This window comes from Euleptes europaea, chromosome 2 (genome assembly GCF_029931775.1).
Source record: "Euleptes europaea isolate rEulEur1 chromosome 2, rEulEur1.hap1, whole genome shotgun sequence".
Lineage (NCBI taxonomy): Eukaryota > Metazoa > Chordata > Lepidosauria > Squamata > Sphaerodactylidae > Euleptes > Euleptes europaea.
In genome coordinates, this window is record NC_079313.1 from 70,695,896 (window position 1) to 70,709,042 (window position 13,147).

The 13,147-nt window shown below is 41.9% G+C and overlaps 1 protein-coding gene across 1 annotated transcript; it reads left to right on the forward strand.

Moving 5' to 3' along the window:
- Window positions 1-1,343: 1,343 nt before the first annotated feature.
- Window positions 1,344-8,380, forward strand: ECHDC2 (enoyl-CoA hydratase domain containing 2). Its single transcript, XM_056844988.1, has 10 exons — window positions 1,344-1,491; window positions 2,868-2,935; window positions 3,549-3,636; window positions 4,035-4,121; window positions 4,516-4,608; window positions 5,223-5,279; window positions 5,936-6,123; window positions 6,939-6,989; window positions 7,720-7,767; window positions 8,257-8,380. Exons 1-10 carry the CDS (start codon window positions 1,344-1,346, stop codon window positions 8,332-8,334), a joined length of 906 nt encoding a protein of 301 aa, XP_056700966.1. The 3' UTR covers window positions 8,335-8,380.
- The last annotated feature ends 4,767 nt before the right edge of the window (window positions 8,381-13,147 follow it).

Below are 13,147 nucleotides of genomic sequence, written 5' to 3' on the forward strand. Positions count from 1 at the left end.
TAACAAAATTAAAAGTTGAGTTAACATAGCAACAACAGTCTTTCCTGCAGGCTCCCTGCAAATCATGCTGCCACCCACCAATCACATGGTCATTCTCTCATATGAAACCCTAATGAACACCTTATCACAAGTCTTGACTGTTGCAGCTGGTACACACTGTGTGTTGCTTTAATCATTTCTTCATTATGCCCTCTGTGTAGCCACACCTCTGAGTATTGGACTAGTTGGAAACTTGGTTACAAGATAAATTGTTAGCTGTACTTAAACATTTTCAATTATGTGTTAATAATGACTTTAATACCTGGCAGCTTACAGTCTTAAAAAAAACTTGGAATACTTTGAATATTATAATCTGCACTTTATCTCTGAGGGCTACAATGATGTTTGGCTTGCTTTGGCTTGGAGAAAACCATCAGCCTGAACCCCACTTTGACTTGCGCAATTAGGTTAGAAGCTACAAACACAAGAGGATTCAAGGCATTCTTCAGGGAGTCATATAAGGAAAAGGTCCTGAATGAGCCAACTGGCTTCCTTAGATTATCTTCTGAAGATTGATTGGTGGCTACATAACACAGGGCCTTTTTAGTGGCAGCACCTATTTTGTGAAACTTCCTTATAAGGAAATCATGCCTAGCTCCATCATTCATTAACAGGATCTTAAACAAACTGTTGAATCTAGGGTTGCCAATTGGCCTGGGGGGAAAGCATCCTCTCCATTTATTGGAGGCGTAATAGAATATTATTTTCAAAGTGATCTTATTTGGTGGCAAAAGTGCCGTCACGTCACAGTTGACTGATGGTGACCGCATAGGATTTTGAAGGCAAGAGATGGTCAGGTGCCGTTAGTCTTCCTCGAAGGTCTCCCATCCAAGTACTATTGTAGTGTAATCCCGGTTAGCCTTTAATATCTGATAAAGTGACCCAGGTCAGGACAATGCCATTTACCCTGATGTTATTAAAAGTTTCAACGGCCCATTTTCACACATCAAACGTCTCTTCAAAGAACAGGGCATTTTTCTCCAGGCTGGCTAGCAACCCTAGTTGAAATGGATCGGTTGACTGCGTTAAGCATCTCTCCACTCGCATGTCACAGTGGCCGCTCCTAAATTTGCGGGACGAACTAGCAGACCGGCTCCCGGGTCTCTGCGTTGCGGAGGAGACTGAATGTGGATAAACTCCGGAACAGGTTTCTATGAGTTATGCGGAAGTTTTTTGTAATGCGGAAAGTCGCTGGGGAAGCGGGGCGGTCCTTCTGCACTCTGCCCCGGCTGGAGAGGAGAGAAGGGCGGAAGGCAAGCGCGGCGAGAAGGCGGCGAGGCGCTGGGAGCCCGCGGAGAGGCGCGATGCTTCGCCTGGGCGGAGCAGCCGTTTGGGTTCGGGCGCGGTCGGCGCTCGAGGGCCGGCAGACCCCTGGCCGCGGCCCCAGAAGGCCCATGTCCGCGGGCGGGAAGAAAGAGGTCCTGCTCCAAGTTCACGGGGAGGCGACCTGCGGTGAGTGGAGCCAGCGGCCCTTGCAAGCAGCGGCGCGCATCTCCCTCGGCAGGGAAAGGAAAGGAGACCTTTGGAGCCGCAGGGCGCACCAACGCCCTTAGCCGCCCACACAAACGCGAAGGACCATTTTCTTCCCCCTTTCCGTTACAGCGGCTGTGAGCCGCCTGCAGCCCCAGGGGTGTGTGTGTGTGGATATATATCTCAATCTAAAGTAAAGTAAAAGGTGGGAAGTTGCCTGAATAGAAGGGCTTGCAGCGGCGCTCACACCCCACCTTCTGTTTCCATTGGAGACCTCCTGTAATATCTGATAGAATGGAAAGAGCACCATGTGCGGGGGGAGGGATCCCACTAGAAGAAGAAGAGTTGGTGTTTATATGCCGACTTTCTCTACCACTTAAGGCAGAGTCAAACCGGCTTACAATCGCCTTCCCTTCCCTTCCCCAGACACCCTGTTAAGTAGGTGGGGCTAAGAGAGCTGTGACTAGTCCAAGGTCACCCAGCTGGCTTCATGTGTAGGAGTGGGGAAACGCATCCAGTTCACCAGATTAGCCTCTGCTGCTCATGTGGAGGAGTGGGGGAATCAAACCCGGTTCTCCAAATCAGGCTCCAAACCGCCGCTCTTAACCACTACACCACGCTGGCACCACTACGCCGGTATTTGCCTCAACCGGAGGTTTGGGTGTTTTTTTAAAGGGGGGGGGAACAGCCATGGGCAGAAAGCGTTCAGGTGTGGGCAAGTGCCTGTAATGTTCACTGTAGCATTTAAAAATACAGTTTCCCAACTGTCAACCTCTGTCCCCAGATTAAATAGTAATTAGAAAACTGGGTCATGCTACAGGGCTGCTGTAAACTACTGTCTGTCCCCCTCATATGGACTTAATTAAAAAAAATCATACACACGCTAACAATTAATTTGCAGACAGGATGACTAGGGTGGGAGCTTCTGTTCAGGGAGAGGAGATGTAAGGAAGAGGACACACGCTGTAAAAAACCCAGCAAGGATTCTGGCCTGCAAGTGAAGGAACTATTAAACTAGTATTTCCCTGTGCTGGTGTTCACATGCCTGCTTTGATGCTTGATGTCAGAAAGTGGAGCTGCTCGATGATCGAGCTCCATGGCTACGGCTTTTGAAGAGTGCAATCCAGGGTAAAACTCCACTGGACTATGTACAAGAGCCTCAGTTATGAACTAGCAATAATAGCTGATCCAACCTTTCCTAAAATTCCAACGTGTTAACTTGTATGTTCCCTTCATTTGCAATGGAAAATACTCCAAAAAGCAGCAAATAACAGATGCAAGTTCTTGAAATACTCTGTGATAACCAACATCACAGTGCTTAACATGGGTTCACTTGTTCTTTTTTTAAAAAACTAAAGGCATTGCAGAAATTCAGATGAACAGACCACATGCCAAAAATTCACTGGGTAAAGTGTTTGTGGATGAAGTAAGTAAAAGTGTTTATCTTACTTTCAGTTATATAAATACTATTTGAATATTTGTCAATGTACAAGGGCATAGTCCTCAAGTAATTTATTCTACAGAATCTTTTAAATGAAGCCCATGGTATATAGAGTGAAGCCATACTGTGAAGGAAGGAATAAATTGTTCATATAGTATGCTTAGAACTGTATTATACAATGCAGTGGTAAGATAAGCTGTCAGAATTTTGAAGATCTAATATACTTGAATGTGCTAAGCCACTGCTATAATAATTTGCTATAATGTCTAGCCAGGGCCATAACTGGGGTGGGTGCGTGCGTGGGTGAGGAGGGCAGCCACTGTCCCTGTGGCATGCAGAGAGGGTGGCAGAACTGCCTGTCCTGTAGGCGCCTCTGCATGCTATAGGGGCGGCAGCTGTCCTCCCCGCCCCTGCCCCTAGCTACCGCCCTGTGTTTAGCTTTCACATATTTTGTTGTTTAATGTTCTCTATTGGATACCTTCAAAGTTGCGCTTCCATTCGCAATTTTCAGGAACAGTCACCTAATAAAACTAACCATAGAGTTATGGGCTCTAGTATAATTTTATATTTGAACTCTGACTACATTCTCTCCCCTTAGTTTTATGAAACCCTTGACATTCTCCGTTGTGATGAAAATGTTCGTGTAGTGGTAATCAAGAGCAATGTAAAAGGTGTTTTTTGTGCAGGTGGGTGAGAACATTTTCTGATGTAATAAATTATAACCACCACTACCCCCAAGATAATAGGTAAATGTTGTAGACATATAGAGAAATATTGCTTTGGGCCATATGGTTTTCTATCTCACTTCGTTGATGAATATACAATAACACCAGAACTGATTCAGAAGACTACTAAGACAGACATTCCCAAAACTAGACAGCTGTGATCAGTTGGCAAGCGGTCATTTTAACAGACCAATATTATGCAGAATTAATTGATTTTCAATGGGCTGTGATGGACCAAATTCTGCATAGGATTCTCTTGTAGCTTGCAAGGCAATTGGTGTGTTGAAGCAACACTGCTTAACTCATTGCATTGCCTTTCTGTATCATCAAACTAACCGCTGCTGCTGCTCCAAATCTAGGTGCTGACCTCAAAGAGCGTGCTCAGATGAGTGATTCTCAAGCTGTTCATTTTGTTCAGAGGCTCAGAAGCTTAATGGATAACATTGGTAAGTAGTTAACAGCCGTTTTCATGTGATCATTGTCATGATACGAACTAGCATTATCCTCAGAAAGGTGGAGAGAGGAGTGCTTGGCCTAAGGAACTCTCAACTGTGCTATCAAATCAATAAAATTGTTGTACCTATGCTGAGTCAATGTCTAGCTAAGTTTGCTAAATTGTGGTTTCTTGTGCACAGTTCTATCTAGTGGATCATTTTTCTGTGAGATGAATACTTTTTTTCCTGGGGCACACTAACATGATTTAAGGCAGCAGCAAAAAAATATCCTGAAGTGAATGCCAGTAATTTCTCTGTTTTGTTGGATGGTAATTAATTACTATAACTAGATAGTGCTGAGTGATCGCATAATGTAAAATGGTTTTTTTTTTGTTATTGTTAACAGCCTCCCTGCCAATGCCAACCATTGCCGCAATGGAAGGCTATGCATTGGGTGGAGGCTTGGAACTGGCACTGGCTTGTGATCTCCGAGTGGCAGGTATGTACACCAGAACACCAGGCACATTCTGTCTGTGTTACAGGGAGACTTAGGCAGCATTCAGATATCTCATGTTTAACTATGATTAAGAAAAAATGTGCATGAGCCCAGTTTGATAACAAGCTCACATGCATGCCTCACTCTCTGGTGTTCTGCCAAGAATTCTGGTTAAATACTAACTGTGATGCATAAAAATGTAGGTGTGTGAGTTAACTGGAGTTAGTTCCCCCTTCACTACCACTAATCAGGATCCTGGTTTAGGATCCCAGTCAGGGGGCAGGAAATTAACTCTAGTTAACCTGTGTGCCCGCATTCATACATTGCAGGTAACTGAAGCTAGTGTTTGACCCCACAGTCTCAGGGTGAGAAGGGAGTGGGGAAGACTAAGGCATGATCCTGGCAGCAACAGGTGATGTTTGTGTGGAGCCTTAATGTCCACAGATAGACTCTAGGGCCTCTGAACTCACTACATGACACAGGTCGATAATGGTTCCTTTTCTTTTTCCCCCAAGTGCAAAACCATGGGCAACACTGGACCAAAAGTTTAGCACAGTTAAACAGCATAATGTGTGTGTGTTAAAGTGACTTACTTTTTCTGTTGCTTTTTCTGTCAGCATCAGCTGCAAAAATGGGTCTCATTGAGACAACCAGAGGACTCTTCCCAGGTGCAGGTAAAGCAGCCTTATAAAGTTCCTTACTTTATAATACAGCAAGAGATTGCAAGATTCCAGAATAATGACCCGATTGTGAAATGGCAGAATATTGAGATAAAATGTTAGTGGTTTTCTGTGTCTGCTTTTGCTTTAAGACAACTGAGCCCGGTTTCTTCATGGTTAAAAAGATAGCCTTAAAAATGCATGGGCAGTTCCTGTTGAAATCTTGAACACTTAAATTAGAGTAGGGTGGGACCTGTTACTGGTCCCAAAGTGATACGCAGTCACTAGGAAAGCTCCTGGTTTTGTAGTATAATCCCTTGGGGCCGTTGGAGAAGGTTATGAGCAACACAGCTAACTTAAACTATGGAATGATAATTATTATAGCTTGGATCTTATCCCTCAGTTCCACTGGGGCAAATTTACTTGTGCAAGCAGAAAAGGCTCTGGTTTTGCCCACTTCTCCTTCACCATGCAGCAATCCATCCCAAAGGTGGCTGCAAGGAGGAAGCCAGAGACAGAGAAGCTCTGCCTCTAACAACACTTTCTGCAGTACAGGTGCTGCATAGGATCCAAGTCCATTATTGTTTTGGTATATGGAACCACAGTAGAGAATTAGCTTCCCAAAATATATGTGGTGACCTTTTGCTGGTGGTTTTTTGCCTTTTGCCTAGGTGGAACCCAACGTCTACCACGATGCATTGGAATAGGCCGTGCTAAAGAACTCATTTTCACTGGCAGGCAGATCGATGGACAAGAAGCATGTTCAATTGGGCTAGTTAATCATGCAGTGCAACAAAATGAGGAGGGTGATGCAGCTTATCAAAGAGCATTGGCTTTAGCTGAAGAGATCGTTCCCCGGGTTAGTGTATAACATCACTTTACCAGTGTCATCTGCAGGATAATGTTTTGCACTCTCATAATTATGGGTGTTCACTGCACCAAACGTTCTAAAGAACATCAAGGCAACCCCAATTTTGTTTTAAAAATAAATCATACCCAATTTTACCCTACCATTAATTTTCATGATTTAGATTCTGAATTCAGATTTGAGTTTTGACTTTTTGGTAGGAATCTGTTTCCCTTATTTATATTGAAAGTTCCTTGACGGTATGTATCTCATAAGCCAAAGGTTACCCAGTGAACTTCATGGGTGAGTGGTGATTAGAACCCAGATCTTTGCAAATGTTTTAACTACTACACACTACCTTTTTCTTTGATACCTGATAAGGAACCATGGCCGATGATGATGTTCCATCCAGGGCCCCTAACTCCAGTGGGGACTGATAACAATCTATAACAAATCTAATCTCTATTAGGAGCAGGGATCTGTCTACTTATTTCCTATCCCACTCCTCCTTTATAGAGCTCAGCATGGCATACATGCTAAATCAAAGGTCCATATATAATCCTGCACTTTTTCCAACCGTGGTATGCCAGCTGAACTTTGAAGGCCCGTCCTGTGGTTATGTATTGAAAAACTAAACGTTCCCTGGATTTGTCAAATCCTCACTTAAAGGAAAACAGGGGCTGTAACCTATATTGCAATACAATTCAACTGTTTTGTAGACAAGAACAGTCTTTATTCATCCTAAGCCAGACAATTCTGTTCAGAAATTATGAATATCTTCATTGGTGTATTATTACTCACAAATCCCTGTTCTTTTCTATTAAAAGGCTCCAATAGCAGTGAAAATGAGTAAAGTGGCTATAAACAGAGGAAGTGAGGTAATGACTTTATATTAAGAGCTTTTTATAAACATCTTCAGCAAACCAGAGACGTACACTATACATTATACTCACAAGCACATAATAAAACCAATAGCTGCTGTTTTTAAGCCAAGCATCTTTAGAAAGGAAGCAATTTTCAACATAAATATGGCTGTGTGCACATATATGCTTAACAGTTCCTCCCTCCGCCCCACAAGTTCCAGGAGTGGGGACAGCAAAACTACATCAGTAGTAACAGAAGGTATTGAGGGAGGTTATGGAATTACTATCTTTAGAGGCTTTCAAATAAAAACTGAATTATGGGGATGTATTTTACATAGATTTTAGACGGGTAGCTCTACGAGGCTACTGTTGCAGTCTTGAAGGTGTCCCAAGACTATTGCATTTGTTGTCGCATTTCACTGAGCTTCTGAATATATCTGATCTCCTAGGCTCAAACATAGGAAATGTTGTGCTTCAATAAAAGCATCTTGAAGGCATTCCAAAACTCTCTGGGTTGGAACCAAAGGTTACACGCTACTAAGGGCAGAAAACTCTACTGCTGGCAGAATAGACTTTTTTTTTATCCACCCCTTTGTTGGTCTCGGGGAAGCATGGAAGACTAGATTGTTCAGTCACATCCAGTGTTACAGGTTAGCACATTACCACTGAAGTTGTAGCTAGAATATAAAAGGCTAATAATTAGAAAATGTTTCTCTTCTATACATAACAAGATTTCCTTTTGCAGGTTGATATTGCTTCTGGGATGGCTATTGAAGGAATATGTTACACCCTGGTAAGCTGCCCCACTGTTGGGGGAGGGGGGAACCCTGCTTTTTAAAGGGCACACCTCTTTAAAATTATGCACAACTCTTATAAGGGTTATAATGTGAAAAGCAGGTTGAGTCAAATATTTTTCAAATTTGGATCCAAAATGGGCTATTGTATTAAAAGCTTGCTTGGAATCTGTCACTTGCATTGGGTCCTGAGTATTGAATTAAATAAAACCTTTTAGTAAGCATGCACATATTTCGCAATAGGAAGGGCCATTTATATAGTAAAAGGTAGTGCATGGCTGCTTAGGACATCAGGCTGCCCATCAGTTGAAAATGAGAATGGGCTACACAACTTTATCCCCATTGTGAGAACTTTTATAATAGGAAAACTATGTATCCTGGGAGACTGCTCCTATCAGACTATAGTATTGTTCAAAAAGAATACAGAACATACTTTGTACTTAATGTGACTTCCTTTAAGTGTTAACCACTGTAATTTTTAAATACAGAATATCTCTACGATAGACCGGCGGGAAGGAATGGCTGCTTTCATAGAGAAACGACCACCAAAATTCATTGGCAAGTGATTTTTGTCTCCTTCAGAAGCCTGAAATAACTCCAAAATGTGACTGGAAGACTAACAAGGCTCTATTTTTTATAAATTTTGTACTCAGACTTACTTCACATGGATATCACTTTTAAGAATAAAGACTTCAGTGACAAAACAGGATCGGAATGCTATGATTCAGGGAACTTAGTCGCCTTGGCTGAACACTAGGTGTTTAATCTGAAAATGGTTTTATAAGGTATGGTAGGCAGTGCAAATACCAAACTAGACAAGAGGTCATGCTGGTGCTTTTGGTCTCAAATAACACCATTTCTAAGACATGGTGGGCCTTTACTTCTAGCTGTAAGTAAATATTTATTATGGTCCTAGACCAGAATGCTGTTAATATACATAGAATTAAAAGTGTAACATAGGCTATATATTATCAGACTCCATGATTGATAATCATGTCACCACTAAAATATAGAATAAAATACTAAAAAAATGAGTAAAAGAATAAGTGCTTATGATCCTTCCTGAACCAGTGTAGACCAAGATTTCCTGATCTTTAAGACCAGCCAACCAAATTTTGCCACCTTAAAAGTCACCTTCTGATTCTTATGTGATAACATAGTATAAAGGTAAACTTCTAGCTGTGGGAGGAGGGGTGTGTTGAAAAAGTTTGAAAACTGTTTTGGAATGTTTGTTGTAATATGTTTATTAATGATAGGTCAAGCAAACAGATAATTGACATTATTAGATATCTTTAGGTCTACCACATGCAGTAGAAAATTCTATATGGACATGCAATCTCGAGAGAGGCTACCCTTAGTAACTGACATCTTCATGTGTGCAAGAAGTACATTTTCTTTCCTATTTGCCCAAAAATGAAAATGTGGGAGGAAAGAATTCAATGCTTGTCTCCTTTGGAATGTAAGAGGGAAGGGTCTACAACAGCTGCATTTCAGACCTTGCATATGGGCCTGTAGCATTCATCCAGGACAGCAGCGTGCAGTTGTTGGAAACAGGTAAAAGCCCTCCCGTTTTTGGAAGAACTCTGTAGACTAGCAGCTAGCATCTGCAATTATGGTCTAATTTAGACATATTAAAAGGTGGTATTTAAGTTTGGCAGCACAGGTCTCGCAGTATGAAGACATCCCTTAGGTGTTGCTTCAAACCCTACTTTGGCTGTTGCAATCACAGAGGTACAGAGATATGCTGAAAGAAAATTAGAACACTGAACATGGAAACGGCAGCCGAGAATCTTCCCACTTATGGAACTACTTAATGATTACCCAACCTTTGTCTCAGGGAATAATTTCTCATTTTCTATGGCTTAAATCTTGAATCGTAAATATGCTCTCAAACTGAATATCATTTGTTCCGACACAACAGTGAACATTCCATCTACCTAAAATTGTTTTCAGAACTTGGCTTAGAACAGATTTAATGTTGAGCACCATAATGTCCCCAAATAGCTGCATACAAGAATAAACTTCGACTTCCATTACACTGAACGGAAGGAGAATGTGTTCTCCTTACATCTATGGTTGAAGCACATTGTGGCTACATTGCTCAGTTTCTAGTTTAGTAGTAAAACTGAACCTTTTATTTATCAATAAGTAGATTTCCTACCCAAACCAACCTCTTTTGCTTTAACGCATAAATGTTCAGGGACACCACCAACCTACTTGTACGTTGAAAAATAGGATGTAAATGATTTCAGAGCTTCCTTTTAGGAGCATTCCATCAAAGTCAAGGATTTAATTGATTTTTTCACAGCCATTAAATACGTTGAAATATATCTACAACCAATGTTTTGAAAAATTTTGTCCTTGGGGGCACAACCACATTCATCTGTAAACATATTTGTTACACTTCCAATGAAGTATATGCTCATTCATGTTACTTCCTCAGTCAGTAAAGCCTCATTGTAAAACTCAGATTTTTTCAAAAACAAAGGGCAGGATGCCAACATTAATTGAAATGCAATAATAACTGATGGCCAAACATTTATAGGAAGTCTCCGAATTTTCAGATATTTTTACACACATTACACCTCGATGGTCCAGGCTAGCCCAATCTCATCAGATCTCAGAAGTTAAGCAGGGACAGTAGATAGTATTTGGATGTCCATCAAGGAAGTCCAGGATTGCTACACAGAGGCAGGAAATGGCAAACCCCCTCTGAATGGCTATTGCTTTAAAAGCCTATGGGGTTGCTCTAAGTTAGCTGTGACTTGATGGCACTTTCCAATATTGTCTGCTGGGGTAGTGATTTTTTAAAAATTGACTGTACAGTGAGCAATACATTACACAAAGAAAGATCACGATGGGTAGCCATGTTAGTCTGTCAACAGCAGTAGAAAAGAGCAGGAGTCCAGTAGCACCTTAAAGTCTAACAAAATGAGCTTTTGTGAGCCACAGCTCACTTCTTCAAATGCCTTGTTTCTGTTAAGCTTTAAAGATGGTATCTGAGGAAGTGAGCTGTGACTCATGAAAGCTGCCAGACATTTTGTTAGTCTTTAAGGTCCTACTGGACTCTTGCTTTTTTCTATCACACAAAGATGTGGGGAAAGGCCCTGGACCCGAGACTATATACTTCAGTATTCTATTAATTGTGGCTACACTCTATCTACCCTTGCCCCAGAGGCTGCAATGCTGGTCAAAGACTGGCAAAAGAAAAACTACAAAAGTCGAGTTAGCCTCTGTCTCAAGGACAAAGCACTCCAAAGCTTAAGCAAATGGAGATGAAAAACAAAAGGTTTACCATCTCACATCTTGCTAGAATCTCACACATAAAGGGACAGAGACTTGAAAAGCCAAAAGGCTAGACAGTAATTCCTTCCTCTTGAGGTAGGAAGATCAGGACTGACCTCAGCAAGGACAGTCTACCAAAAGATTATAAATTGTCAGGGCATGAGAAGGAAGCTCTCCTTTCCTTGATCATCTTTCTTGGACGGACACAAACCATGAAGGACTAAGACTTTACCTAGGGATACCATCTTAACCCCACCCCCGAGAGCTGTGGTAATGATGGACTTCTAAATGCTGCTCCTTCAAGATCCCCCCCTTTTTGCCATCAAGTCACAGCTGACTTACGTGACCCCTGGTGGGGTTTTCAAGGCAACAGACATTCAGAGGCGGTTTGCCATTGCCTGCCTCCATGTCACGACCCTGGTCTTCCTTGGAGGTCTCCCATCCAAATAACCAGGGTCAGGGCTGAGTGTGACTTCCCAAAGGTCACCCAGCAAACTTCCATGGCACAAGTGGGGAATTGAGCCTGGGTTTCCCAGGTCCTAGCTCGACACCTTAACCACTACACCAATCTGGTTCTCTCAAGATCCCCTAGCCTAACCATCATTTAAGGTAAGTATAAAGTACAGGGTAAAACGATTGCTTTTTTTCACCATGTGTTTTTATCCTTACTCAGCCTGATGCTTGATCAGATCATATATACACTTTTATTTTTGTTTATTAAACTTCCTTAAATTTTGACTGCCTAAAGCCTGTTCTCTGCAAGCAGACCTATTTGGTCTTGCTTCCAAAGTGTGGTAAAGGGGAGGAGCAGTAGTTGAGCTCATCTTCCCTAAAGATCATCCCCATACTAGCTAGTATGTGTCAAGCAGGAGAGGTGGCAACAGGGCAGAGCTTTAAATAGATGCAGGTTCAGAGTGCTAGATATACAGATGTGTCCAGCAGGAGATACTCTTGGTGGCAGCAGTTACTACCCAGTGATAACTGCGATACCCCCTGGGAGTAATGGAAAGTGGCAGCATGTAATGGAAATGGAAAGAGTAATGGAAAGCAGACACTTGGGATAGCCATGGGATTTTCTGAGCTTCTGGGACCCTTCAAACATGTATAACGACTGCAGAATTGCCAACAAAACTCATAACTGAAGCAACCTTCCTGTATTAGATTTTGTTGATTTCAAAAGGCAAGAACGTTTTGCAACAGAGGTAGGAAACATACCTGCCTTGAAGTTCAGAAACAATTTGAATGGAATAGGGCCAATACCTACCACTGTTTCTATCAGACACACCCAAACCCACTTGCAGGATAACTATCGGACAATGTAACACAAGTGACACCTCTTATTTTCACAGAGAACTCTGCAAAAGCCAAAGTCACAAATAAGGCAATCAAGATTTGCACTTTATAATTTTGTCTAGAATTAGCTATGGAATCAAACTCTCCTATAAAAGCATTGTACAAATTCACTTGTGGATCAGTTGAACAGAGTACACTATGGCTCAGAAACCAGAATGGGCTCCAAAAAGAACTGTCAGGAAATTGGCTATTCACAGCTTGTGCAGTTCATCGCCTCTGTTTACGTCTTTCGTACATGAGCAACTGCATCACAAAATAAACCTGTTCGACAACGAAAGAACTACTGCACACATTACACTAATTACATATTAACCAAATCTGTTAGTGGCATGATTTATTCTGAACAGAGGTGATTAACGTTTGTTAACATCAAGCAAATGTACAACTACAAGGTACTACCCAATAGCACAGAAAGCAGCAAAGACTTGCATTATTTTCCCATTATTACAGTATCGGTTGTACAGAGGTTTTATAAAGTGTGACCATAAAAGGGCCAATTTAAAGCACAACACAGGGGTAGGTTATCCTTCTGCCACCCAAAATTTCCTATTTTTTTCCCTTCCTGTGGGGACTTCTACTCTGACCATCACCAGGCAAAGGACAACAGTACAAGTCTTTCCATGTCCCATCGCTTTTACGTATCCCCCTTTGCCGCTTTATAGGGAATGAACATTAAGTGATACACTATTGGTAATTTGGCCCTCTAATTCCTGTGCCTTCTTTTGTACAGCCATTATTTCT